This window comes from Wyeomyia smithii, chromosome 3 (genome assembly GCF_029784165.1).
Source record: "Wyeomyia smithii strain HCP4-BCI-WySm-NY-G18 chromosome 3, ASM2978416v1, whole genome shotgun sequence".
Taxonomy (NCBI): Eukaryota; Metazoa; Arthropoda; class Insecta; order Diptera; family Culicidae; genus Wyeomyia; species Wyeomyia smithii.
In genome coordinates this window covers 149,599,114-149,625,360 of record NC_073696.1, presented here as the reverse complement: position 1 = coordinate 149,625,360, position 26,247 = coordinate 149,599,114, and the positions used below count along the sequence as shown (strand labels likewise).

The following is a 26,247-nucleotide window of genomic DNA, read 5'->3' as shown; positions in this document are numbered from 1 at the left end:
TCCTCCTCTTCAGGTTCCTCACCTCGTTGGGCTTCCATCATTCTGATGTACCTTTCAAAAGTTTGTGATGATTCGGGGTAATATTCTTCATCTTCTGATGGGGCATAATCTGAGCGTTCATTAATTATGTCTTCAGGCTCAGGTTCTTCGTACTTATTTGTGCAAATGTTAAACATTCTCTGTCTTTTCAGTGGGGGTCCTCTCTGGTCTGACCTTTGTGGTCTGTTACCATGGTTGACGTTATTTGTTCGGATGGAAGTATCTACTTCCATCGGTTCTGGTGTGTTTTTAAATGGGTTGTTAGGTGTTATTGGGGGTTTTGCTGTTGATTAAATTGCCTGAATGGTTGAGGTTGGAAGGGTTGATTAAAGTATGGTGGTGGTGACATTGGTCTTGGATGATATTGTGGTTGTGGAATTGGTCGTTGGTAATATTGTGGGTTTGGTCTACATGACATAACATTTATTTGACACGGCACAAATACAATTTAATGTTTAACGGCGCCAATTATATCTGATGACCTAAAAACTAAAGCAAATTTTTTTATCCTCGCTGCCGACTACGAGCTGAAATTAAGTCTAACTTAAAACTAGCATGGAATTTCCAATCTGTGTTTTGTTGTTCAATGGTCGTCTGATAATCGTCGAATGGCATGTATGGATTCGTACTGCTGAGCCACTAGTTAGGTGGTCTTGTTAGTGCTGGAAGTTTGGGAGGAAGTCTAGGGGGCAAGAATGGTATCAAGTTCCTTGGAACCTGCGGAGCTAACATGCTAGATCTGATCATTGTGGATCTGAACTCTGCGTTTTGATCCTTAATGCAGTAGCTGTACGCGGCAGCTAATGACGTTGGTTGATAGTTTCTGATGAATTTGCTCAGCTCACCATCGAGGCCTCTGGTGAAAGAGTCAATAGCTTTCCTATTGTATGACTCGATCAACGCCTTTGATGCTTCTGGATGCCTGAATCTTTCATCGGTCTTTATATGATTCGCAATTTGGGAGAGCAATCTATTAACTTCATCGTAAAACTGCTCGAGGGTTTTACCTTTCTGTGTCGTATGCGAAAACTGGTAGTCGAGCGTTTCCAAATCTCTCTTCTCTCCATAATAAGTTGTTAAAGTTTTCTTAATAAATTTCCAATTTATGTTCACGTTTGAGGCTACTAAGGCATCGTTTGCCTCGCCTCTAATTTTTCTTCTTATGGTCTTACAGACCATGTGGTATTTATTTTGGGCCTCTATGGGGCTTTGATGATTAGTCTCGTAGAGATTGATGATGCTTTGAACATCGTCAATCCAACTATTCAACTCTTTGTTTACCCGAGCTCCTTCTCTATCAAAAAGATGAAGCGGTGGGTCGCTGTAGTCCGGTCCCGCAAGGGGAACGGCTGCTGCTTCTAGAGCGGCAATTCTATTGATTATATCTTGCACTTGATTTTGTGCCATTTTAATTATTTATTATTTTGAGTTTTTTTAGGATATTTCTTTTTTCACTCTTTTACTTCTAATATATACTTTTTGCATATAATCACTTTTCTTTTGGTTTTTTAAGGATAATTCTTTTTTCACTTTTTTACTTCTAATATTTGCTTATTAAATGTAATCACTTTTTATTTTTTATTTTTCACTTCACTATTTTAATAATGTTGGAGTACTTACATAATTATTTTAACCGTCATACCAATCCTGTTACAGTGGTACTTCTTTGAATCCAATCGTCTGCCTCTAACGGTGACGCTTCTGAATCCTTTGAATCCAATCGTCTGCCTTTAACGGTGACGCTTTTGAATCCTGTGGGTTGAGACCAGGCCATGGTGTTTCCTCCTTTCCGGCACGGCTGTTAAATCCGTTTTTTCCTGGAGCGAGTGATGAGCTGTCCAGGTGACTCCGGCACAATCCGTACGGCTGCTTTACGCGGTCGGGAGAGATTTTTGCTTCACAACAAAGAAGTATCCGCGAACTCTTACGTGGCGAACTACACTTGTTGATTCACTTCACACTCACGCTGGTCCCTATTCGGGCGCCAGTTAATTCTTCTGCCGCAAAATAGGGCAAAAAAATATATTTTTTTGAGCTTCTGCTCGTCTATCTTTATTCACTTAAGACTTAAGACTAAACTACAATTCTTTTAATACTCTTATATATAGCCTCGCAGCGAGTGTTTGTTTATGCTTCCTGTTTATGCTTTGTATAATCAAAAGATAGTGCTGGTGCAGACTAAACACTACTGGTGAGAAATAGATTATTTTCATTCTGGGAATTCTGCTTTATGCTGATTTGGCGACGATGATGGTGGTCCTGATGAGATAAGGTGGCTTGCCGGATATTGGTGACGTGTTCTGCTTAACTCTTGTTGAAACGAAAATTACGTCCTCTGATTGGTCGCTCGCTGCCTTTCCCTAAAAAGGTCGACAGAATAGCATAACTAGTTAGCTGCAGTGTAGCGAATTGCAGAAGTAGCAGTAGCGGGTTGCGCCAGTACACAAATCACAATACACAGCAGCAGCGAGGTAGCACCAAACGTCTCGATTTGCCAGTTAAGGGCTTCGGCCTCCTGCCCGCAATAATGTTTTGCTTTATCTTGGCAACAGCACTGTCTGTGCTGAATCCAAGAAATCAAAATCTGTCGCGGCCGTCTCATTTACTGAATGCGAGAACAGCTTTTACAGATTTTGAACAACAAAATGCCTTTCTCAAGGCAAATAATCAAGTAATTGAAGGTTAATAATTTTTGGCAATAACACAATCATTCTGTGCTGGATCCTTGCAATCGAATTCTGTCGCGGTCAAAAAGTTTGCTGTATTTATTTACTGTTGGGGCAGCACAAAGGCTGCGATCAGCATAACCGAATTTGAGCAACAAACTGCCCTGTCCTGTTAGAACGCTTCAACAAGGTGATTAATTTGATTTTACAGGAATAAATTGAAGTCGATTCAATCAATCTGCATGAACAGAATTTCGTCGTCTCCCAGCTGCTCAGTTGCAACACGCAACAGCGAGCAAACGAAATCGCTTGCTTGATTACAAGCCGTAATACGATACGGGTTAAAATCGTTGCGTGCATGAGAGCACCATAGGTGTTTATTCGCTGGATACAAAAATCAAATGCGAATTGTGGAATAATTCGTCTGAAGAAAATTACAGAATGAGAAAACTGAACAGAAATGGCGTGGCCTATTTCGTAGCAACTTTCGGCTATAAAAGAGAGTTTCTGGTAAAATCAACTACATTCATTAGTCGAAAAGAGAGCTGGCTGTACCATCCACAATGTTGGCAGCAGCAGATATCAGCACTTAGCAGAAACAGCGGATTGGTCACCATGTCTCAGAAGCAGCGCGGTTCTTCTCAGCGTGTGTTGCCAGACTGCCATTATTCCCCCACTGTTGGGGCAGCATAAAGATTGTTATCAGCAAATCTAATTTTGAACAGCAAAATGCCTTTTTCAAGGCAAATTAACAAATCATTGAAAGTTAATAATTTTTGACAACGCAAGCAAGCGTTCTGTGCTGGATCCTAGCAATTTAAATCTGTCGCGGCCGTCTTATTTACTGATTGTGAAACAGCTTTTACAGTTCGTGTTTTCAGTGTCAATATCCGATCTTGATCAGTAAAATGCCTTTCTCAAGGCAAATAAACAAATAATTGAAGGTAAATAATTTTCTGGCATCAACACAAGCAATCATTCTTTGCGGGATACTAGCAAACAAATACTGTTGTAGTTGTCTAATTTTTACTTTATTCAGTTAATACCCTACTATTGGGGTAGCACAGAGGCTGCGATCAGCATAACCGATTTTGAGCAACAAACTGCACTGTTATAACGCATTTTCAAAGGCAGGTAATTCGACTATGTAGAACTGATATGAAGTCGATTCAATCAATCAGCATGAACAGAATTTCGTCGTCTCCCAGCTGCTCAGTTGCAACATGATGCAAACGAAATCGTTTGATGTTACAAGCCGCAATACGATGCGGGTTAATATCGTTGCGTGTGTGAGAGCACCATCGGTGTTTTTTCACTGGATACAAAACTTAAATGCGAATTGGGAATTATTCGTCTAAAGAACATGAGACAATGGTAAAACTTAGAAATGAGGCGTGGCCTATTTCGTAGCAACCTTCGACTATAAAAGAGTGTCCTTGGTAAAATCAGTTACATTTTTTAGTTGGAAGGTGAACTGGACGGACATCCAGTCCACAACGTTGACAGTAGCTGGAGCGGATACCAACAGAAGCAGCGGGTTGCGCCTGTAGCTGCTTTCGGATTAAACAAATCACTTGCCCGGTGGTTGGTCACATGTCTCAGGAGCAGCGTGTGTCATCAGAGTGCCGTTATTCCCCCACTGTTATGGCAGCATAAAGATTGCCATCAGCAAATCAAATCTTACACAGTAAAATGCCTTTTTCAAGGCAAATAAACACGTCATTGTAGGTTAATAATTTCTGTGCTGGATCCTAGCAATTTAAATCTGTCGCGGCCGTCTGATTTGTTGAATGAATGTAAAACAGTTACAGTGCGTGTTGTCCGTGTGTCTTTACTCCCCTACTGCTGGGGCAGCACAATGTTTGCGATCAGCAACCGATTTTGAACAGCAAAATGCCTCTTTCAAGGCAAATAAACAAGTAATTGAAGATTAATATTTTTTGACAACAATCTTAACAATCAAATTTTGTTGCGGCCGTCTAATTTACTGAATGTGAAAACAGCTTTCAAAGTGCGTGTTGTCAGAGTGCATTATTCCCCCCTGTTAGGACAGCACAAAGGTTGCGATCAATATCCGATCTCAATCAGCAAAATACCTTTTTCAAAGCAATTAAACACAAAATTGAAGGTTATTAATTTGTGGCATCAACACAAGCAAACATTTTGTGCGAGATCCTAGCAATCAATTTCTGTCGCAGTCGTCCTTTATTAATTTAGTTAATTCCCTCACTGTTGGGGCAGCTCAAAGGCTGCGATCAGCATAATAGATTTTGAACAACAAACTGCCCTGTTAGAACGCCTTACGCCTTAACAAAGGTGTTTAATTCGACGTTACAGAAATAATTTGAAGTAGATTCAATTTTTCAACAAGAACAGAATTTCGTCGTCTCCCAGCTGCTCAGTTGCAACATGTTGCAACACGCAACAGCGAGCAAACGAAATCGCTTGAAGTCGCAATACGATACGAGTTAATATCGTTGCGTGTGTGAAAGCACCATCGGTGTTTTTCCGCTGGATACAAAAATTAAATACGAATTGTGGAATTATTCGTCAGAAGAACATGAGACAATGGTAAAACTTAGAAATGAGGTGTGGCCTATTTCGTAGCAACCTTCGGCTATAAAAGAGTGTTTCTGGGAAAACTAGCTACATTCATTAGTCGGAAGGTGAGCTGGATGGACCGTCCACAACGTTGACAGCAGTAGCAGCAGATATCAGCACTCAGCAGGAACAGACTTCTCTTTCTGTGCATTCATATATTTGATGGTAAAGCACATGCATGTGAATGTTTTGGGGATTGATCGAAGCAGAGGGAGTTCCCGTTTTCTACCATATTTAGTACGCATATTCCAAGCTTAGTTTCATGTAAGATTGACAACTTTATAATTAATGTGATGCATACTTTTTCTAATTCACAGTGCGCAATCATCATCACCGATCATAGCGAATGTAGTCAATTTAACTATTGCTTTACAGTACATCTACAACTCCAAAACGGTTCTTTTCAGAGTCACCGCAATTTTGAATGAAAAGTTTCTTGATTTGAGAGCAATTGTAGATTTTTTGATTCATAAGAATGCATTTGTTAATGGGTTCGCCACATAAGGCAGAATCACGAAAGGCAGAAGCACGAAAGGCAGAATCATGAAAGGCAGAACTCTATGACCGTTCACACAAGGCAGAATATTTCAAAAGGCAGAACTTCGAAAGGCACGAAAGGCAGAACCTGACTCACGATAACCAAATGCGTGATGGCAAATTGGTGCGAATCCTGGTCACGGTATCAAAGCTGCTACTCTACATCTATTATTTAATATTATTTGGTAAGATCCAAAACGCGCAAACTGGTTTGACTCAGGTCCTTAAGACTCTCACGGCATCGCAGAGAGTAATTTTTCGATGTTAGGTATAACTTACACTAGTCTCAACGGCTTGTTGGTTATAATTAACATAAAACAATTCATGCGGCGAAGACGCATAATCGAGGGCAAGGAACCGAGGCGGCACAAAGCCGCCGTGGTTTCCGCGGTCCAAGCCGGCCGACGACCCGCCGTCGGGAGCGGTGGCCTCTCGCATACAAACAACTGATCTACTGGTTTTCTAGGATTATTCAAACAGGTTTTCTATCCCTTAGTTAAGTCCAAACGAGCGGTAGCGAGTAAGGACAGCATACACCTGGACAATAGAGTCGGCCAAAGGCCGCGAATGTGTGTTGTTAAAAAGAAAATAGATCATTTTTTGATTCTGCCATTCGTTATTCTGCCTTATGAAATATTCTGCCTTTCGTAATTCTGCTGTTCGTGATTCTGCCATTTGATTTTCTGCCTTTCGTAGGAGACCCTTGTTAAGTTCTAAGTTCTACGTCAGTTATGCGGTCGTGTCTTGAATACAACCTCCTACTTTTTTCTTCACATATTCTCCAGTGTTTTCGGCAACGTTGTTAGGCATCTAAAATATTAAAAATTAATCTATATTATATTTGGTCGCACAAAATGGAACATATTTTCGTCAAAAAAAAAACAACATAAAAAATCGTAAGATATCATTTTGCAGCAAATTTATTGACCTATAAAGGAAAAATACAGAAAAAATTATTCGTTTGAGTTTCGGATGAATATGCATGCATACACTGTTCGCTTTATACCGCCCATCATCTTCTGCAGAGCGAAACTGTCAACTCGATTCGCCATTTTCTTTCGCAATTTATGTAAATCAGCTGTTTTTTTACCGTTCTGCCACTTTTCTTCAACTTGCTCTTGATTATCGCCTGATATTTTTTATTGGACGAAAATCTGGGCAATTTGGTTGGTTGATAGCTTTTTCGATTACATCAATTCCATTTTCTTTGTACCAATCCATGAATTCCCGACCAAATCAGACTGGCAGCTGGCCAAGTCAGACCAGAACTTCACCGGTCCGTCATGTGATTGGATGAATGGCAAAATCTGCTTCCAGGAGCACTTTTCCTTTTACAACTGGCCTTCAATAGTTGATTTGGTAAGGAAAACCTTGATTATTTGCCACATCTGCAGATCCCATCAGCATCCGAGCGAACTTGTCGGGAAGCAGGAATTAAAACCACTTGGCGACATCACCCTTTCGCTTGAACATATAGAATTTTTGTCCGGGGAACTGCACGAAATCCATTTTTCAAATGGTGGAAGAAAATGGCGGATCGAGTTGACAGTTCCATTGTGCAGAAGATGATGGGCGGTATAAACCGAAAAGTGCGTGAATTCATCCGAAACTCAGACGAATAATTTTTTCTGTATTTTCGAGAGCAATTAGAGAGTATTTTTATAGAGCTATTCTATTATAGCGAATTTCTTTATTCCACCAGCTGTGCCTGCTGTCAAAACCCTTCTTTATTCGCTCGATTTCGACCCAGTATTGACCTGGCGTGCTGCCCGAAGCGCACTGTAAAATTTGTTAGCTTCAACCTGCCACCGCACGTGCTTAGTTCGTAAACAATTATTTGGCATCTCTTTCGCACTTGCGTCGTAAATTGCGATGTCATTTCTGTCGTAACCAGACAGCATTTTGCTGCGTGCGTCACTAAGAATCGTTGCCGATAAAGGGCAGAGAGCTTACCACACTCTTAGCCAGAGGGTTTGCTTACTCGCCAATCGGATGCCACCGCTTGTTGCTGACGTTTGATTAAGCGCTGGCCCGGCTCTTAATGAGAGGGCTTGCTTGCTCGTTAGTCAGTTGATGGGTTCTGGAATGACCCAAACTCACTCCAAGTGTGGTGCTTTGGCTTCTGCTTCGCTTCGGGTGCTGCTTCTGCTCCGGAACTGCTTCGCTTCGGGTGCTGCTTCTGCTCCGGGACTGCTTCGCTTCGGGTGCTGCTTCTGCTCCGGGACTGCTTCTTCTGCTACTGCTGAGATGCTTACTGTACAGCATTAAACATTCGAATGGGCCATCTCTCGTAGCGCTCGATCTTTTATAGCAAATTGCACTCATGTTTCGTCAGAGGTGGAGAGAGAAGAAAGGAAGGGGAAAGATTTCCCCGTCAGGGAAGATTATCGATTCAAGAGGGAAAAACTATTTTGTTTTCTGTTTATTTTTCTAATCTTTATTTCATCGATCTGTACATTCTAATCCTACAATACTATGCATTTCTACTCTCTAAACAAATATATAATATAAAACCATGTCGTTAAATCGGGTGGGTTTCTTTAGTAAACGCTTGGGTCTGCAATGTTCTCTCGTACTCTCAGGTGATTGAAATTCAAGTAGATCTTCTACATTGATATTTGTTTCTTTATCTCGCAGCATTATGGGCACTTTTTTATATCTCCAACATTTCTGCTATATTGCACTCCTCGGTTGCTTTGCACAATTACTTTCGCACCATCTCTTGTGTATCTGTAGTGTTATCAGTATTTTATCTCCTACAGAAATTTCCGAATCTCTTGCTCCCCTTACTGAATCGGCATACCTTTTACTGTCCAGCTTTGATAACGCATCATTCTCTCGTATGTCAGTACGATCAATACGATCAGGAGAAAGTGCTTCCCATAAACATGGGAAGGTTCCTCTGTACTTCCATCCTACAAGAAGTTCAAACGGTGTAATTCCTAGCCGCGAAAGAGGTCGAACTTTATTGTGCATATGCAAATATTTCTCTAATGCCAGTTTCCAGTTGACTTTGTTGATTCTCGCAGCTGCGAAAGCATCTTTTAAGCCTTTGTTTTGGCGCTCTACAGCTCCGTTCGATTGAGCGCTTAGAGGAATTGACTTTCTAATCTTGATCCCTCGGTCCTCCCAGGTTTTAACAAATTTTTCACTCTGAAATGGTGGACCATTGTCACTGTGAATCACAAGAGGGTATCCCCACACCTCGAATATTCGACTCAAAGCCGCATTTGTACAGTCGGCGTCTGTGCTTTTCATTTCCACGACGTGTAGATACCTTGAATAGGTATCCACGACCACCAGGAATTCTCCTGATTCAAAATCTTTGAAAGAAAAAAAATCTAATTGCAAGATTTCCCAAGGTCCTTCAGGCAGCTCGCGATTTGTTAGAGGCACAGGTGGATTTTTCCGCGACAATCTGAAGCAAGTCTCGCAGCCTTCAACAAATGTTTCAACTTGCTTCGCCATACCTGGCCACCAGAAATAGTTTCTAAGATTTTTTTTCATTGCCGACATTCCCATGTGTCCTTGATGTGCCAAATTAAGAGCTTTATCCCGAAGGGTGAATGGAAGAACCACTCGATCCCTAGAGAAAACTAGGGCTCCCAACACTCTCAAGTTCTTAGATTCTGATTCGTATCTCTTCAAACTTTTATCCCAGCTGCTCGTTCTGATTGCTTCTCGTACAAGTATTAGTTCAGTGTCTTTTTCTGCTTCAATCTCAATATCATCCCACGTGAGCTCCATTGTACCGGTGTCCAGGAAGTACAAGAGATGTTTTTCTGTTGAGTCATCAAATGGCTTGGTGAACTGAGATTCCTTTACTAATCGTGACAACGCATCAGCAACATTGGCTTCTCCCGGAATACGAGCAACCTTGAAACTGTAAGGTTGCAATCGTTGTGCCCAAGCTTCAGCTCTCGAAATAGCTCATTTCCCTATTCTGTGTAGTCCACCAAAAATAAATTCATTTGACTCTGCGTCCGTCCGTATTGTAAAGCTTATATTCAGCAGATACACCGAAAAGCGCTCAACACCCCATACCATTGCTAACGCCTCTTTCTGAGTTTGAGGATATTTCTTTCCGGCCAGTGTTAAAGCTTTGGATGCGCATGAAATAACCCGAGGTTTGGAATCACTGTAATATTGAACTAAAATAGCCCCTAATCCATGGGGTGAGGCATCTACGAATAGTTCCGTTTCGTCATCTCTGCTAAAATAACCCAGGGTCTTGACATGCTTCCACGCATCATTCTTCAGGTTATTGAACTCCTCTTCTAAATCTGAATTCCAATAAAACTCTCTTGAATTTGCTAATTCACGCAGACAATGGGTTTTCTCAGCTCGCAGGGGAATAAACCTTTCGATGAACGTGATCAAGCCCAGGTAACTTTTTACCTCCGCTTGGGTTTCAGGTATGCGAAAGTTCTTGATTGCTCCTATTTTTTCGTCGTCTATTTGCCATCCTTTGTTTGATAATTTGAATCCCAGAAACTTTGTTGCTCTCTGCGCAAAAGTACATTTTTGTTTGTTAACTCTCACGTTGTGCTCCTCAAGTTTTTTAAGACTTTTTGAAGGTTAATATCGTGCTCTTTTTTCGTCCGACCCGTAACTAGAACGTCGTCCAGGTAATTGACGATTCCTTCACACCCTGAAAGTACAACCGTTTGCATTACCTCCTGGAATATATCAGGAGCATTTGTCAGCCCAAACGGTAATCGACAGCATCTGTAGAGTGCATCACCAGCGAAAAAATTTGTGAGGTGCCTTGAACTTTTATCCAGAACAATATGAAAAAATGCATTGGTCAAGTCGATGGTTGAAAAGTATTCTGCACCATGCAACTCCAGCAATATGGATTCAAACGTAGGCATTTTGAAGGGAGTTCTATGAATACATTTGTTAGGTCCACGCAAATCTACAACGAGACGAATATCTGACTTTTCTTTAGGAATTACCAACGAGGAACAAAAGCTTTTGTCCATTTCCGGGGTTACTTTTTCAATGATGCCGGATGTCTCCAGCTCATCAAGTTTTTGTCTTGTAAGTTGTTTGAACGCCGGAATGTGCGTGTAGACATTTCTTGATGGAGGTAAGGATTTGTCATAGTTCAATACGACCGCTGGTATGTTAAATTTTGGAAACTCTGCTCCATGCACACCGTCAATGATATGCACAGTAACGAATTCACATCGCCAATCTGAATTTGTTGTTCTTTCGATCGTCACGTCTAGCCCTACTTCCAATAAACTGTACCTGGTGGCAGTGTTGAAGCCAAGAAGAGCTTTAGATTAGCTTACAACATAGAATTTTTCTATGCTAAGAGGTCTATCTTCCGACACAAAAAGTTCTGCCGAAAAGGTTGCTTCGACGCTAATGTTCCCGTCGGTAGCATATGCACGGAGAATTTTATCTGACTCGTAACTCAGTTCGTGTATTTTTCTTCTTGCTTTCTCGTCTCGAAGTATAGCGTTAAAAGATTCTGGAGTGATAGTGTGCTCCAGAATCTATGTAAAATGTAACTGGTACACCAGCAACAAATGCTGTAACGTAGGCTTTCGCATCATCTGTTAACGCAGATTTAACTCGTTCGATATTAGCGTTTACCAAAATACAAGGTTGATGGACCTGTAATTATCATATCATTGAATTAAAACAGTTTCCTCAAATCGATAATTTTTCATGTATTTATTTATTAAAAAAAGTAATTTCAAATTTTCAAAAAAAATTCACTCGTTATTAGCTTCCATAACCTTTTGATTTTCTTCGTTTTCTTCTGCTTTTTGCACTATTGCGATTTTGCTTGGAGGCTCTGTTTCTTCTCCCGTCCAACGACGTTTTGGGGTTCTGATTTCACTATGCATGCTCGTTCGATATGCCCGCGACGATTACACTTGCGGCATACTTTATCAAAGTGAAAGCAATTATTCGGGGAATGATATGCGCTTAGACATCTCCAGCACGATTGAGCGATTCTGGGGTTTCTCATTGGGCCACGGCTAAAACTTCCTCTTGCACGGTTTCCGAAAACTTCTCTCGAAGGTTCATATTGACCACGGCGGGTTGATCGTAATTATTGGATTGGCGAGAGATTGTTGCCACTGTTGCCACATTTTGCTGATGAAGTCTGCGGTAATCATCTTCATTATCAATTTCCACTACCCGGTTACGCACTTGATCGATTAAATCGTTGAGTGTTCCTCTATCAGTGAGGACCCTGAATGCTAGAGTTCTCACCCGGCTGTCCGTAGATCCTCTGGTTGTTGTTCGAGATATAGCTTCAAATAACTCGTCAGATTTATAATTGCATAGTTTTGATGCAGCTGCTACTCTCCGTACGTACTCGATATTTTGCTCTTCATTTTTCTGCACCATGTTTGATAGCTTACTACGTTGAGACATAATATAGGCTCGCGAAAGGAAGTATGCATCCAAACGAGCTATCGCATTTGAATAAGGAAACAACTTCTCGTCAGGCATTCCTTGTTCCGTGATGGTGCCATCAAATAACTCGAGCAACAGCGGACCTGCTTTGATGCGGAATAGATCAAACCTGGTTGATTCGTCAACAGCCTGAACGAGATTCATTGAGGCATGTAAAACATTTTTCCAGTGATCGTACGCTCTCTTGTTAATTTCCGTTTCTCCTGGGACTGGTGAACATTCAGGAATGTTTAGACTGCCCAATGTCATGCTATTCATTGTCATGAGGAGCGTTCCGCCTTCATTACGCTGTTCTTCTTGCATTGTGCTCGATCTAGCACCACAAAATTCACCGTTTTGACTCAGCTCCGCCAACACACGACATAGTTGCTCCTGTTCCATGCGAGTCTTCTCCAACTCGGCCTTCATTTTTGCCAATTATTCTTCCAATTTCTTTGTACGCTTGTCTTTCGAATGTCTGTAAATATAATACGAAACTTCTTAGCAAATGAATCGAATTTCATTCGAAATGATGCTGAGAATTTTGCAATTGAGATTAACAGTACAAAATATTGAAGCTAAATTTCAATCATGACTCATGACACATTTTACTTTCATAAGATTAGCAACAGTCAATTAGATTCCGTCATTTCAATCGGAATCCCATTTTTTTATTATTATTCCACCTTTCCAATTGGAATGTATGTGTCATGTTTTGAAGAATGAAACATATATTCCACCTTTTCTATTGGAATATATTTTGTATTCCAACCTCTTAATTTATATTCCACCGTTTCTATTGGAATATAATTTTATTCAGTGCACCGAATGAAATCTCAATCAAAGCGCAGCATTGCGAGAGAAATTACCTTTTCTCGGTAGTATTAGGTTCGGTGTTGTCACCGACCGTGCCATTGTCGTAACCAGACAGCATTTTGCTGCATGCGTCACTAAGAATCGTTGCCGATAAAGGGCAGAGAGCTTACCACACTCTTAGCGAGAGGGTTTGCTTACTCGCCAATCGGATGCCACCGCTTGTTGCTGACGTTTGACCAAGCGCTGGCCCGGCTCTTAATGAGAGAACTTGCTTGCTCGTTAGTCAGTTGATGGGTTCTGAGATGACCGCTGCCAGGAGGACCGTCTAACTCACTTCAAGTGTGAGCAACGACTGGAGGTGCTTTGGCTTCTGCTTCGCTTCAGGTGCTGCTTCTGCTCCGGGACTGCTTCGCTTCGGGTGCTGCTTCTGCTCCGGGACTGCTTCTTCTGCTACTGCTGAGATGCTTACTGTACAGCATTAAACATTCGAATGAGCCATCTCTCGTAGCGCTCGATCTTTCATAGCAAATTGCACTCATGTTTCGTCAGAGGTGGAGAAAGAAGAAAGGAAGGGGAAAGATTTCCCCGTGAGGGAAGATTGTCGATTCAAGAGGGAAAAACTATTTTGTTTTCTGTTTATTTTTCTAATCTTTATTTCATCGATTCTAATCCTACAATTTCTTTATTCCTCGGCAGGTTTGCCCGAACACAGTGGAATAAAGAAATTCGCTTTTAGTTTCAGATGTAATCTGAATAAATTTTTCACTAGATAAAGCTTCTACTTGTCTAAATGAATGTAAAAATAAACATTCTGGAAGCTAAAATCTGCAGAGGTGGTGCTGTATTGAACGTATTTTGATGTTTTCTCACAAAAAAAAGTGGTTAACATTATTGTTTTTTAAGCTCAATCTGAACTTTTTGACCGATCTACAGTCCGTTTCCTGACATCAACTCTCTATCTGCTCTAGTTTAGGCACAGATAACAGACATCCAAGCTAGAACAAAAAACTCCAGAAATCGTGTGTAAGATTTCAAATTCTTCCTCGTTTGGAATGCTAACGACATCTTCCTGCAACATGCGACTTTAACCACTTCAGTGATGGCAGCGCTGGTTTACGTTCGAAGCTGCCAGACGCATGAAAATTCTTACAGATTATACAGTCGCTGTTTATGCAACGATGTAACACAGATTTTGTGAGGTTTATGTATTTATTTTTTCAAACCAACACTAAAACAAACAAATTTATCGCAAATATACACAGGGATTGGATGAAGAAATCGATAATGTACACATTACTCAAAATTTCTACATTTAAAAACGGCAACAATTCTCATTGCGATAATATCGATAAAAGCTGGAAAACTATATTTTATCAAATCATTGACCACTAAGTGTTCTTAGGGCATCCTTAACGGTGCGCTTCTATACCCCGTTTGGCAGCGCTCTATCATCACTTCACACCGTACCTCGTCGCTGCTAAACGCGCTAGAGAAATAGTAGCCGAGCTTCCGGGAAGCATCGCGCTCTCAAATTTAGCAGCCCGATAACAGCGCTGCTAAAGGTTTATGCCGGATGAAACGTCAAACTGAAACGATAGCAACGACCGGTGTGAAAACGGGTGAGTGAGCAAAATAGCCGCGCTGTACACAGCCGCTATAACAACTTAAATGGTGCCGCACTGTTAAGGATGCCCTTAGTGCCACCATACTGCGTATTGCGACATGGTAAAAAACCGTTGCGTCTTTTTACACATGAAGCAAAACTAGCTTGGATATCTGTTAACTGTGGTTTAGGGAAAATTTTCAATTTTAATGAGTCTCGGGCACACGCTTTGAGGGATGCAAAATGAATCAAAAAATCTGTCAAATTTTCTGAAACACCCTTACATAACTTAACATAATTATTCGGCATACATCTGCCTTGTTTATTCTCTAGGTTTGCTAACATCCAACTTATCAACACCAACCTTGTTATTGCATACCTTGATTTCTCAATGTTCTTTTCTGTTCTGGCGAGTAAATTCTCTCTTTCTCTTACTCCCGCTTAGTCTGAGATTACCGAGATTACACAAGATCGATTGTGGTGCAGTCTCACCTGAATAACTTGTCGATTTTGTCTGTTGAAAATAAAATAGCCAAGACGATTTATTTTAAAGAAGTTATAGTTAACTTTGCCACAATCAAGGCCCGAAAAGTAAATTGTCATGGTCAGTGATTTAAATGAAGTGTATTTTTTTTCCAGCAGTACATCAGAAAATTCAGTAAACACTTGTATTTTTTTCAATAACTATGAATTTTGAATCTATTTCCGGATGGTTGGGAGAGTGGTGGGTCTGCAACTAGACACTCCCATACCGGGTGCAGAAGCTCCACTTGATGCCACCGATACTATCACTGTTATACTATTATACTTCTATACACAATTCAGTAACGAATATTTTTACTTACAGATTCTTATTTGTTGCATGCGAACTATCAATCTGGACGTTGTAATATTCCTAATAGCAACACATCATTTTTGGCATGTCCAGTGTTGAACACGATTAACGAACAATCTACAAATCACTTGTTTGCAACATTAGAGCCAGTAATCACCGAGGATTCTACTGCAGAGCATATAATGGGTGATCCAGCAAGAGATCAAGATATCGAGACCGAGAAAAACAGTGAATTTAGTGGATTGGTTAGTTATTTCAGTTCACAACGGAACGAGTTAAATGAATAAATACATGATAAAATGAAATGTTAATATTGCTATTTATAAATTTATTAAAAAATCTAACGACCGCAGCACTGGGCAGTACATTAAGGGATTATATGACTTTTTACTCGAGAAAAGAATAAGGAAAGATTGGAGTTTTTTATGGTGTGTAGCGATGATTTTGTTACAATAAAGTTGGATTTTTCTGATAGTGCACTTTTTTAAACAAAAAAAAACCATTTGCTTATGAAAAATATCAATTATAAGTTGAGGTATACCCATTTCACTAAAACAGAACTCAACTGAAATCATGAAACTTATATTGCTTTATCAGAGAAGATTTGAACCGCGTACCGTGCTGGATCGAAACCTGTTCAGTATCGAAATCCGTACACCTTGATGTTTTTCTTCAGTTTTGAGCATTACAAAAATGAAAATTCATATGATAGTTACGTGTACATGTCCGTTGAGCTGTTGGCCTTCTGTTAAATTAAACTATACGCCAGTAGGCCATGAAATAAAAATATTAAAAATGAAAAACTAATCGTGTATCGGTTTCAGTTGTCATTGCGTTGTACCGTTAGAGAATTTACTAAGGAAACGTTCTTCATATAAAAACGTTTTTCAAGTGGGATATAAGTGTTTTACTTTGTGAATCTTTTTGAAATTGATGGAAAAGGTAAGTATCATGGAAGAAACTAAAAAATATTAACTTTTACCAAATCTAGCTGTTCAACTTTAAAAATGTGTATAACTTTCTCAACACATCTTTCAATACTTTTCAGAAAAAATATATGATGGACAAGATAAGCAATGTGGCAGATACAGTCAATGGGCAAAATACATGCTACGAGCTTGTTGATCATTTTTTTGATCGAAAGCTAATGTTGAAATGTTCATGGACCGGTGCATATAACACGAAGGCTTTTTCCTTTTGCGGAAATGCTTGTATCGTCACAAAACAGAGATTTCTCACAACCTGGTGGTAAATCAGGAAGATCAGAAGTAAAAATGTTATATAAGATTGGGCCCAAGATACTCCCCTGAGGCACACCAGCTCTAACAGGCAATCTATTAGATTTAACCTGATGGGCATCAAATGGTTAGTTGACAACCTGGAAGGAGCGTCAAACATAGCTTCGGCCCTCACAAGTTCCTATCTCACACCTCCACGAGTCATATGATTACACTAGACTGCCGGTTGAAACATGGATACAACTGGTTGGTGCTGCCTGGGCAATGTTGTCATCCGACAATAGCTAAGTGAGAAGGTGCGACGCGATCATTGGCGCGTTAACCATATGCTGGCGGTGGAGGAAATGCTTCGCCAACCCGAGCGTCTGTTCACCAAGATGGTGCGGCTCAAAACAGCGTCTGATCTCCATGTTAGGAGCGGCTGATTAACGTCCTGGTGGCAGCGTGAGACTCTAAACAGAGCTGACACGATGGTCCCCCGGCGAGACAGGGGGTTGGGGAAGGCCCAACGAGCCGCCCCGGAAAACAACATGTTACAAACAACGTAAGAGATAATACGGATCGGAACAATCGGCATGGACCTAGGCAACGAAATAAGGACTACGATTGGAAACTTGGGACATGGAACTGCAAATCGCTCTGCTTTCCAGGATGCGACAGGATAATTTATGACGAGTTACATCCACGCAACTTCGAAGTCGTAGCGCTGCAGGAACTTTGTTGGACAGGACAGAAGGTATGGAAAAGCGGGCACCGGGCGGCCACTTTCTACCAGAGTTGTGGTACCACCAGCGAGCTGGGAACCGGCTTCATAGTACTGGGTAAGATGCGCCAACGCGTGATAGGGTGGCAGCCGATCAACGCAAGGATGTGCAAGTTGAGGATAAAGGGCCGGTTCTTCAACTACAGCATCATCAACGTGTACTGCCCACATGAAGGAAGACCCGACGACGAGAAGGAAGCGTTCTACGCGCAGCTGGAGCAGGTCTACGATAGCTGCCCGCGACGGGACGTGAAGATCGTTATTGGGGACTTGAATGCTAAGGTAGGACGGGAGGCAATGTACAAACCGGTAATCGGACCAGATAGCCTGCATGCCGTGTCTAATGATAACGGCCATCGGTGCGTAAACTTTGCGGCCTCCCGTGGTATGGTAGTCCGAAGTACCTTCTTCCCCCGCAAAGGTATCCACAAATCCACCTGGAGATCACCCGACCAACAGACAAAGAACCAAATCGACCACGTTTTAATCGACGGCAGGTTTTTCTCCGACATCATCAACGTTCGCACCTACCGCAGTGCGAATATAGATTCCGACCACTACCTAGTAGCTGTGTGCATGCGCTCAAAACTATCGACGGTGTATAACACCCGCCGAAGTCGAACGCCGCGACCAAATATTGAGCAACTGCGGGACGCCGAGGCTGCACAGGAATACGCGCAGCAGCTGGAGGCAGTGCTACCTACGGAAGAGCAGCTTGGCGCAGCTACTCTTGAAGATGGCTGGAAAAGCATCTGATCCGCCATAGGTAACACTGCAGTAGCGCTACTAGGTACAAGGGCCCCGAATCATAGAAATGACTGGTTTGACGGCGAATGCAAACGGTTAGTCGAGGAGAAGAATGCAGCACGGGCGAGAATGCTGCAACACCGTACGAGAGCGAACGTGGAACGATACCGACAGGTACGGAACAGCCAAAACTCAGTCCTCCGAAGGAAGAAGCGCCAGCTCGAGGACCGAGATCGCGTAGCGATGTAAGAGCTGTACCAAGCTAACGACACTCGGAAGTTCTACGAGAAGCTGAACAGCTCCCGCAAAGGCTTTGTGCCGCAAGCCGATATGTGCAGGAGCTTGGACGGCAACCTCCTAACAGACGAGTGTGAGGTGATCGAAAGGTGGAGGCAGCACTTCGACGAGCATCTAAACGGCGATGCAGTAGAGCGTGAGGACGGTATGGCAATTGATCTTGGTGCACGAGCAGAAGACATCATAATTCCAGCCCCCGATCTTCTGGAGGTGGAGGAGGAGATTGGCCGGCTGAAAAACAATAAAGCTGCTGGAGTGGACCAACTTCCCAGCGAGCTATTGAAATACGGTGGAGAAACACTGGCTAGAGCCGTGCACTGGGTCATTGTCAAGGTTTGGGAGGAAGAACGAGTACCGGAGGAGTGGCTGGAGGGTATTGTGTGTCCCATCTACAAAAAGGGCGACAAACTGGAGTGCTGCAATTACCGGGCAATCACTCTGTTGGACGCCGCCTACAAGGTACTCTCCCAAATACTTTGCCGTCGACTATCACCATTTGCGAAGCAGTTCGTGGGGCACTACCAGGCGGGATTTATGGGTGTTCGCGCCACCACGGATCAGATATTCGCGGTTTGGCAGGTTATGCAGAAATGCCGCGAATATAACGTGCCCACACATCATTTGTTCATCGATTTTAAATCGGCGTACGACACAATCGATCGGGACAAGCTATGGCAAATTATGCACGACTACGGATTTCCGGACAAACTGACGCGGTTGGTCAAAGCGACGATGGATCGAGTGATGTGTGTAGTTCGAGTTTCGGGGGCACTCTCGAGCCCCTTCGAATCCCGAAGAGGTCTAAGGCAAGGTGATGGTCTCACGTGCCTACTGTTTAACATTGCCCTGGAAGGTGTCATTAGAAGAGCGGGGATTAACACGAGTGGCACGATATTCCAAAAGTCGGTTCAACTGTTTGGTTTCGCCGACGATATTGACATTGTGGCTCGGACCTTTGTGAAGATGGCGGATACGTACATCGGACTAAAGGCTGAAGCCAAACGGATTGGACTGGTCATCAATGCATCGAAGACGAAGTACATGAAAGGAAGGGGTTCACGAGAGGACAGTGCTAACCTCCCACCTCGAGTTCAAATTGGTGGTGATGAAATCGAGGTGGTTGACGAGTTCGTGTATCTGGGCTCACTGGTAACTGCCGACTACGATACCAGCAGAGAAATTCAACGGCGCATTATGGCAGTAAATCGTGCATACTTTGGTCTCCGGAGGACGCTCCGATCGAGTAGAATTCGTCGCCGCACCAAGTTAACCATCTACAAGACGCTGATCAGACCGGTAGTCCTCTACGGGCATGAGACATGGACTATGCTTGTGGAGGACCAACGCGCCCTTGCGGTGTTCGAGCGGAAGGTGTTGCGTACCATCTTCGGTGGACTGCAGATGGAAAACGGAGTGTGGAGAAGGCGAATGAACCACGAACTGCAGGAGCTGCTTGGGGAGCCATCTATCGTTCACACCGCTAAGATAGGCAGGTTGCGGTGGGCTGGGCATGTTGTAAGGATGTCAGACGACAGCCCGGTAAAGATGGTTCTTGAAACCAATCCGTCAGGGACGAGACGGAGAGGTGCACAGCGGGCAAGGTGGATCGATCAGGTGGAAGACGACCTGCGGACCCTACGCAGACTGCAGAGCTGGCGAACTGCAGCCATGGACCGAGTGGAATGGAGACGACTCTTACGTACAGCAGAGGCCACACCACGGCTTGGGACTGTTTGGTATGGTATAGTTAACCTGAAGAGTGCGGTCAGTTAAATTACTTTGTATCATTTTTGTGAAGTAAAGCGGAAAACTGAAATTTGACATTTTAGCTATTAAACCTTTATGTCAAACACTGTCGAATGCCTTTTCTATATCTAGAAGAGCAGCTGCAGTCGAATAGCCTTCAGATTTATTAGTTCGAATCATATTTGTTACTCTAAGTAACTGATGAGTAGTGGAATGTCCATGGCGAAAACCAAACTGCTCATTTGCAAAAATTGAGTTCTCATTAATATCTGTTATCATTCTTTTAAGAATTCTTTCAAAAAGTTTGCTAATAGAGGAAAGTAAACTAATTGGTCGATAACTTGATGCCTCAGCTGGATTCTTATCGGGTTTTAAAACTGGAGTGACTTTGGCATTTTTCCATTTCGTAGGAAAATGTACTAGTGCAAAGCATCTGTTAAAAATTTTTACCAAGAAATTTAAAGAGTTTTCGGGAAGTCTTTTGATAAGGATATAGAAAATCCCATCATCTCCTGGTGCTTCCATGTTTTTGAATTTTTTGAGAATAGTTCGCACCTCATTCAAGTTTGTTTCCAATACCTCTTCAGAAAGAAATTCTTGGGTGGTGATCTGATCATACTTTTGGTTTACTTCATTTTCAATAGGACTTACTACGTTTAAATTGGAGTTATGAACACTCTCAAACTGCTGAGCAAGTTTTTGAGATTTTTGTTCATTCGTTAGAAAAATGCAATCACCATCTTTAAGGACTGGAATGGGCTTCGAAGGTTTCTTAAAAACCTTCGAATGCTTCCAGAAAGGTTTTGAATAAGGTTTTAGTTGTTCAACTTCTCTCATGAAATTCTCATTTCGCAAGAGAGTGAATCTATGTTTAATTTCCTTTTGTAATTCTTCATGCCAAGCACTTCGGGGGCTCTCCGCAGTCTTTGCTTTTGTGGCCTGCAGCGCCGCACTGCCTGCATAGGGAGCTCCTGTCAGGCCCTTTGCAGCTAAAGGACTTGTGTCCTTGCTCGAAGCATCGAAAGCAGACCTCCGGCGGCTGGTAGATGCTGAGTGGGCACATTGACCAGCCCACTTTGAGCCTCGCTACCTTTAGCGCCTGGTTTGCGTCTACTGACGGAAGCCTGACAGTGGCGGTCTGGGTTCCTACTGGGCCTTTGCGCTGTTGAACTGCCTCTGGTGCCACAACCACTTCGCACTGCTCCTTGAGGGCATCCACGACTTCGCATGCCTCGGTGACCTCGTCCAAGTATTTAATTTGTAGGGTTACCTGCGACGTGAGTGCCCGAACCTGCACTCTATCTCCAAGCGCCTCTTGGGCCAATGCCCGATAGGCTGGGCCCTTATTTCTGGCTTCTTTGCGGAGCTCGACGATAATTTCTCCCTTGCGGGATCGGCGGATGCTACGCACATCTGCCCCCAGATCTTTGAGCTTCGCATCGCCTCTCATTGCCTTAAGGACTTCCGAGTACTTTGACTCTTCTGTCTTAAGGATGAGTGCGTCGCCCTTATTTTTAACTTTCTTCGTCGCAGGATTTGTAACCGGGTGTGGTTTTTTGGCCACCACTTTTTGGTTCCTACTCCTTCCCGGAACCGTTACCCACGGGTTACCAGGAGCCTTCTGCTCCTTGGCTGCCACCGTGGGCGTTGCTTGCGCCACTCCTACACTGGTCTGAGGGCTGTTTGCGATTGAACGCTTCTTGGTGCCCCCGGGGGCCGTCTCTCCCGGGGACTGTCGCGTTCGTTTGGCAGCTGGCTCTGCCGCGCAAACCGCCGCAAACGTGCTGGTGTCCGTTTGGACCGACTTCGTCGCCAGCTCGGTCACCTTCGTCTCCTCTTTCTCCGCAGCCGCAGCTTTCATTTCGAGCTCGGCATGCTCCTTTTTCGCAGCATCGACGGAGGACCGAAGCATGTAGAGGGCCTGCTGCAAGTACTTCGTTATATTGCTGCGACTTTTCGCAAACTCGATTATAGCATCGAGCTGCTCAGACAGGGCCACTACCCTCGGTAGCGTGTCCCGCTGTCTTCCGACCGCCTTTAATAGCTGTGGACCAGCCACCGCGATGTCTTGCGTAGATCCGGTAGGCGTACTGCCTTTACCGTCTTCGCAGGCGACCTTCACTGCATCCGTCTCCACTTTTCTAGGCGGAGACCGCTGGATGCCTCCTCGTGCAAATGGGTTCTCCAACCCATCTGCGCCCATCTCCAGAGTTTTGTTTTGCTGCATTCTTGTTTATTGGGTCCCCCTTCCAGCCGCTATCCTTATCCATAATGGAGTAGTCGCGTAAATGGTCCCAAGGTAGTCTATGCCGGAGCAGTGAGGCCATGGCTAGGGGCGGCTGCCATAGCGCCTTATGGGCAACTATGACACCCCCGACCGGCGCAAGTCAGGAAAAGACATCTGATCCTACTCCTGCCTGGTTCCCACCAGGCAATGGACTCGGAACGTACTGGAAGGCCTGCCAGGTTTTACGGGACGGAGACCCCTGCACCGGTTGTAATCTCGCCGTTTCAAGCCGTTATCACACGACATTACTCGGCGCAGGTGCCAGCCCAAAATCATGGTACAAAAACGAAATCCGACTCGTATCCTATAGTGATGCGACCAGTTGCCGTAATTGGGAACATTACTGGCATCAGTCCCAATGGGCGGTATAGTGCATTTGGGTGGTGGGAGCGGCACTACTCGCTCCGTCGGAACTGCTTCCGGCCAGTGTGGCTTTTGCGAGAATTCAGCGGCCCAGTGCCTGAATCTCGCCACGACCTAGGCTAGCTCCCGCTGATGGTCCGGGACTGCTTGCTAGCAGTGAGCACTTCCGTGGCCTTCGGTGATCGCCAATTACCGACCCCTGGTGGCATACAGCTCTGCCAAATATATATATATATATATATATATATATAAGTTATATATAAGTATATATATAAGTTACAATTCTTACTAGCCTGAAGGGCTTTTTAAAAAATGATTAATGAAAACCTAAAGTTAACTATCCTCTATCGTGTCTCAATTAGAACTAACTTTATTATTCTTATGCCCTGGTTACAAAGCTAGAAAAGCAACTGCACCGCTGACCAAGAAAACTGCAGCCCGCGTCGTTGAAGTCGTCGATGCCGTTGCATGCGCTGCCAACGCCCGTGGGAATCGTTCCAGTCAGCGTCTGTAGAAATCCGACTCGCTCACTTCGAATGAAATAATGTGGCGAGTGGTTCCTCGAGTCGGTGGACTTCGCGTTCCAGTTCTTGCAATCTGCTGATCTGGGAGGTTTCGTCTGTAACTTGCCCCTCCTTGAAGATCGAAACGTCCTCGTTTGCAGTGAATTCAACTCTGTGGCCGGATGATGGCTTCTTGTTGTGATGGTTCCAGTGGTTGCTAAATTTCCTGCTTATTGAGAAAAATATAGCGATTGTTGCGATTATCAGGCTTATGCTCGACAAAGATATGGAAGTAAAGGCGGTTACGTTGGTTTTTGAATGTAATGTCTCCAAATGATGCATGTTAATGAAATGAAGTTTTTCAAAACTTATTTGAGGCTCTATATCAATAGTTTGGATTTCTAAACCATCCATGGGAACGACCAATAATGTCTCTACCTTGTACCATTCTTTGTTGGTAAATTCCAACCCATTTATAATTATGGTACAATTGTGGTATTCGATAAGAAATGTTCCCGAGAGGGTTCGATTCCGCATCCCGCAAGTGGTTGCTATCTCTTGACTGTTTATTTGTTTTGCAATCAAGTGATTATCGGTTATAGACTTGTTTTCTGGGGTAGACTTACTTCCTTGAATGAGCAGTTCGCAGGGATTCCCTTTTGCAAGTAAGGAAAGCAACCATCCAAGGTGAAATTGTTTAAATTTTCTGGGTGGCAGATTTGGTTATGGCCGACTCGTTGGCACTCCTCGATGATGAAGTAGAATTGTTGGTCATTGGTGATTGCTGTGTGAGCGGGTAGCTTAAGTGTTTTATTTTTGACTATTAATGGCTCTAATAGCAGCGTTCTATAAGCAAGTTCATCTAGTAAGGGAATTTCTACTATGAAAACAATTTTTGTGTGATTATAAAATGCGTTGAAATTAAGGAATTGATAAACCTGATCAATGCTATCTATGATAATTTTATGGTTGGTGAAATGATCTAATACTATGCTCAACTCGTCGGGGGAAAGGATGTCTCTTGGTATGGTATTTAGTTTAGCTAGTTGGATTGATTCGAAAATAAGCTTCAGGTGAGATTCTAAATTATCTAGCTGGATATTAATTTTTAATATTTCTCTCAGTAGTTTGATTGTTTTGTCGATTCCTGAATTTGACTTAGCTGCTATAAGATTTTTTCTGATAAGGTTGTGATCAAATTCAAACTGTTCTATAAACTTGTTTAACCTGTCCTGAAGTTGGGTGTTAATCCTAGCTTGCTCGTTATTTTCGTTAATTAATTTTTTTTTATCGATTTCTAGAGCTTTGAGAGTTTTTGATATTTCTATTAGATCGTCATTATCGAGGTTTCCGGTTATCTGCTTTATGGCTGATCCTACAAAGTTGAGCAACCCTCTCTTGTTTCTTTGCCTTGGCATTAAATTTTGAAACATCTTGCGAGTGTTGCCAAACTTTGATTCCAACATTGCTGTCAAGTCTGAGAGGTTTCTAAAGCTTTTCAGTCCGTGTATGGCGACGTCTAGTCTGGCGAAAATTGGTTCGCACTGCTTAAGGTCAACAACGTGATACAAGCGATGTTTCCCAATCCTCACGAAAGACTTACCCATATCTAGTCCAATAATCCGGGATTATGTTGGAGGTCGGTTATTTGGATGGAGGAGCTGGAATGGGAGGGATTAAGGAAAGCGAGAACCCACACTGCCATGGCCAGTCGAAAATCCATTGGTACTAATCCTAAAATGAGACTGTGTTAATATGATTGAAATCGTAAATAAGATGAATAAAGAAATCAATGCTATTATTACATGAAAACTAATTACTGAGGGTTTTTTTTTCTTCTTTCTTTTATTATGTACGGACCCTTTTTATTTTACTCTTATGCAATTTCCGGTTGTTAGAGTCCGTGAATGTCTGGTGGCCGTCGTTGGCTACCGTTACGGGGTTGAAGAAACTTTGTTGTTTGCTTTTTACCCCCTGCCGTTTATTATAAACAATTTGGCCGGGCTCCAACGCGGGTGGATCCTCTCTTGAGGGGTTTCGCTGCTCGTTCTGCTTCTCTTGGGATTGCCTGATTTGATGAATTACTTCATCGTATACTTTGTTGCGGGCCTCCAGCATTCTTTGAGGGTCGAGGGGTCTCTCTTCACCATCTTTAATCCCATAGAAAGCTTCTCGAGGTTTGATTTTCAGAGAGGAGTGTACGCTGTTGTTGTATAAGGTACAGCAAATCAAAAACATCTCCTTGATTGAAACATTGGGAAACTTATGCCTATTGCATTTATAGATTTCATTGATGGTCGAATGAAATCGCTCGACAATCCCGTTAGTTTCACTTCTATCAACCGGTGTAAAATATTGTTGGTGTAGCATACCTACATTATTCCATCGAGCTCGAGTAATATGATATAACACACGCGGCACTATGACATCGTGGGAACGATCATTTCTACCGTTCCCACTGCATATGTGTTCGATTAAAAATGTACCTTAGTCAGCATGCTCCAAGCCATGCTCCAAGCCATGCTTCAAGCCAGGCTAAAACTTACCCTGAATAAAGACATTGTTACCTCAACCACCGAGTGTTCTAGACGGAATTATTATCACTTCCCTACCGGTAAAATAAGATATTACATGGCTGACCGCGCCAAGTGGCCGGACCAATAAGCCTTCTCCATAATGGGGAAACAACAATCAAAAACAACAGACATTACGGGCGATGCCCATGTGAACGTAATTAATGAACTAGCAGCAGTGAATAACGATCGCCATAGCGATCATGAACT

The 26,247-nt window shown here is 42.9% G+C and overlaps 1 protein-coding gene across 4 annotated transcripts in view; it reads left to right on the top strand.

The window, feature by feature from the left end:
• LOC129732473 (remodeling and spacing factor 1) overlaps positions 1–26,247 on the top strand; it is a 505,162-nt gene that overhangs the window by 402,669 nt on the left and 76,246 nt on the right. For 3 of the 4 annotated variants that reach the window (XM_055693383.1, XM_055693382.1, XM_055693381.1), the window contains one exon: positions 15,533–15,831. The exons of the other annotated variant lie outside the window; for it this stretch is intronic. In XM_055693383.1, coding sequence (XP_055549358.1) covers positions 15,533–15,807 — 275 coding nt within the window. In that variant the 3' untranslated portion in view covers positions 15,808–15,831. Of the gene's footprint in view, positions 1–15,532; positions 15,832–26,247 lie in introns of those variants that run through there. 4 annotated transcript variants of the gene reach the window in all.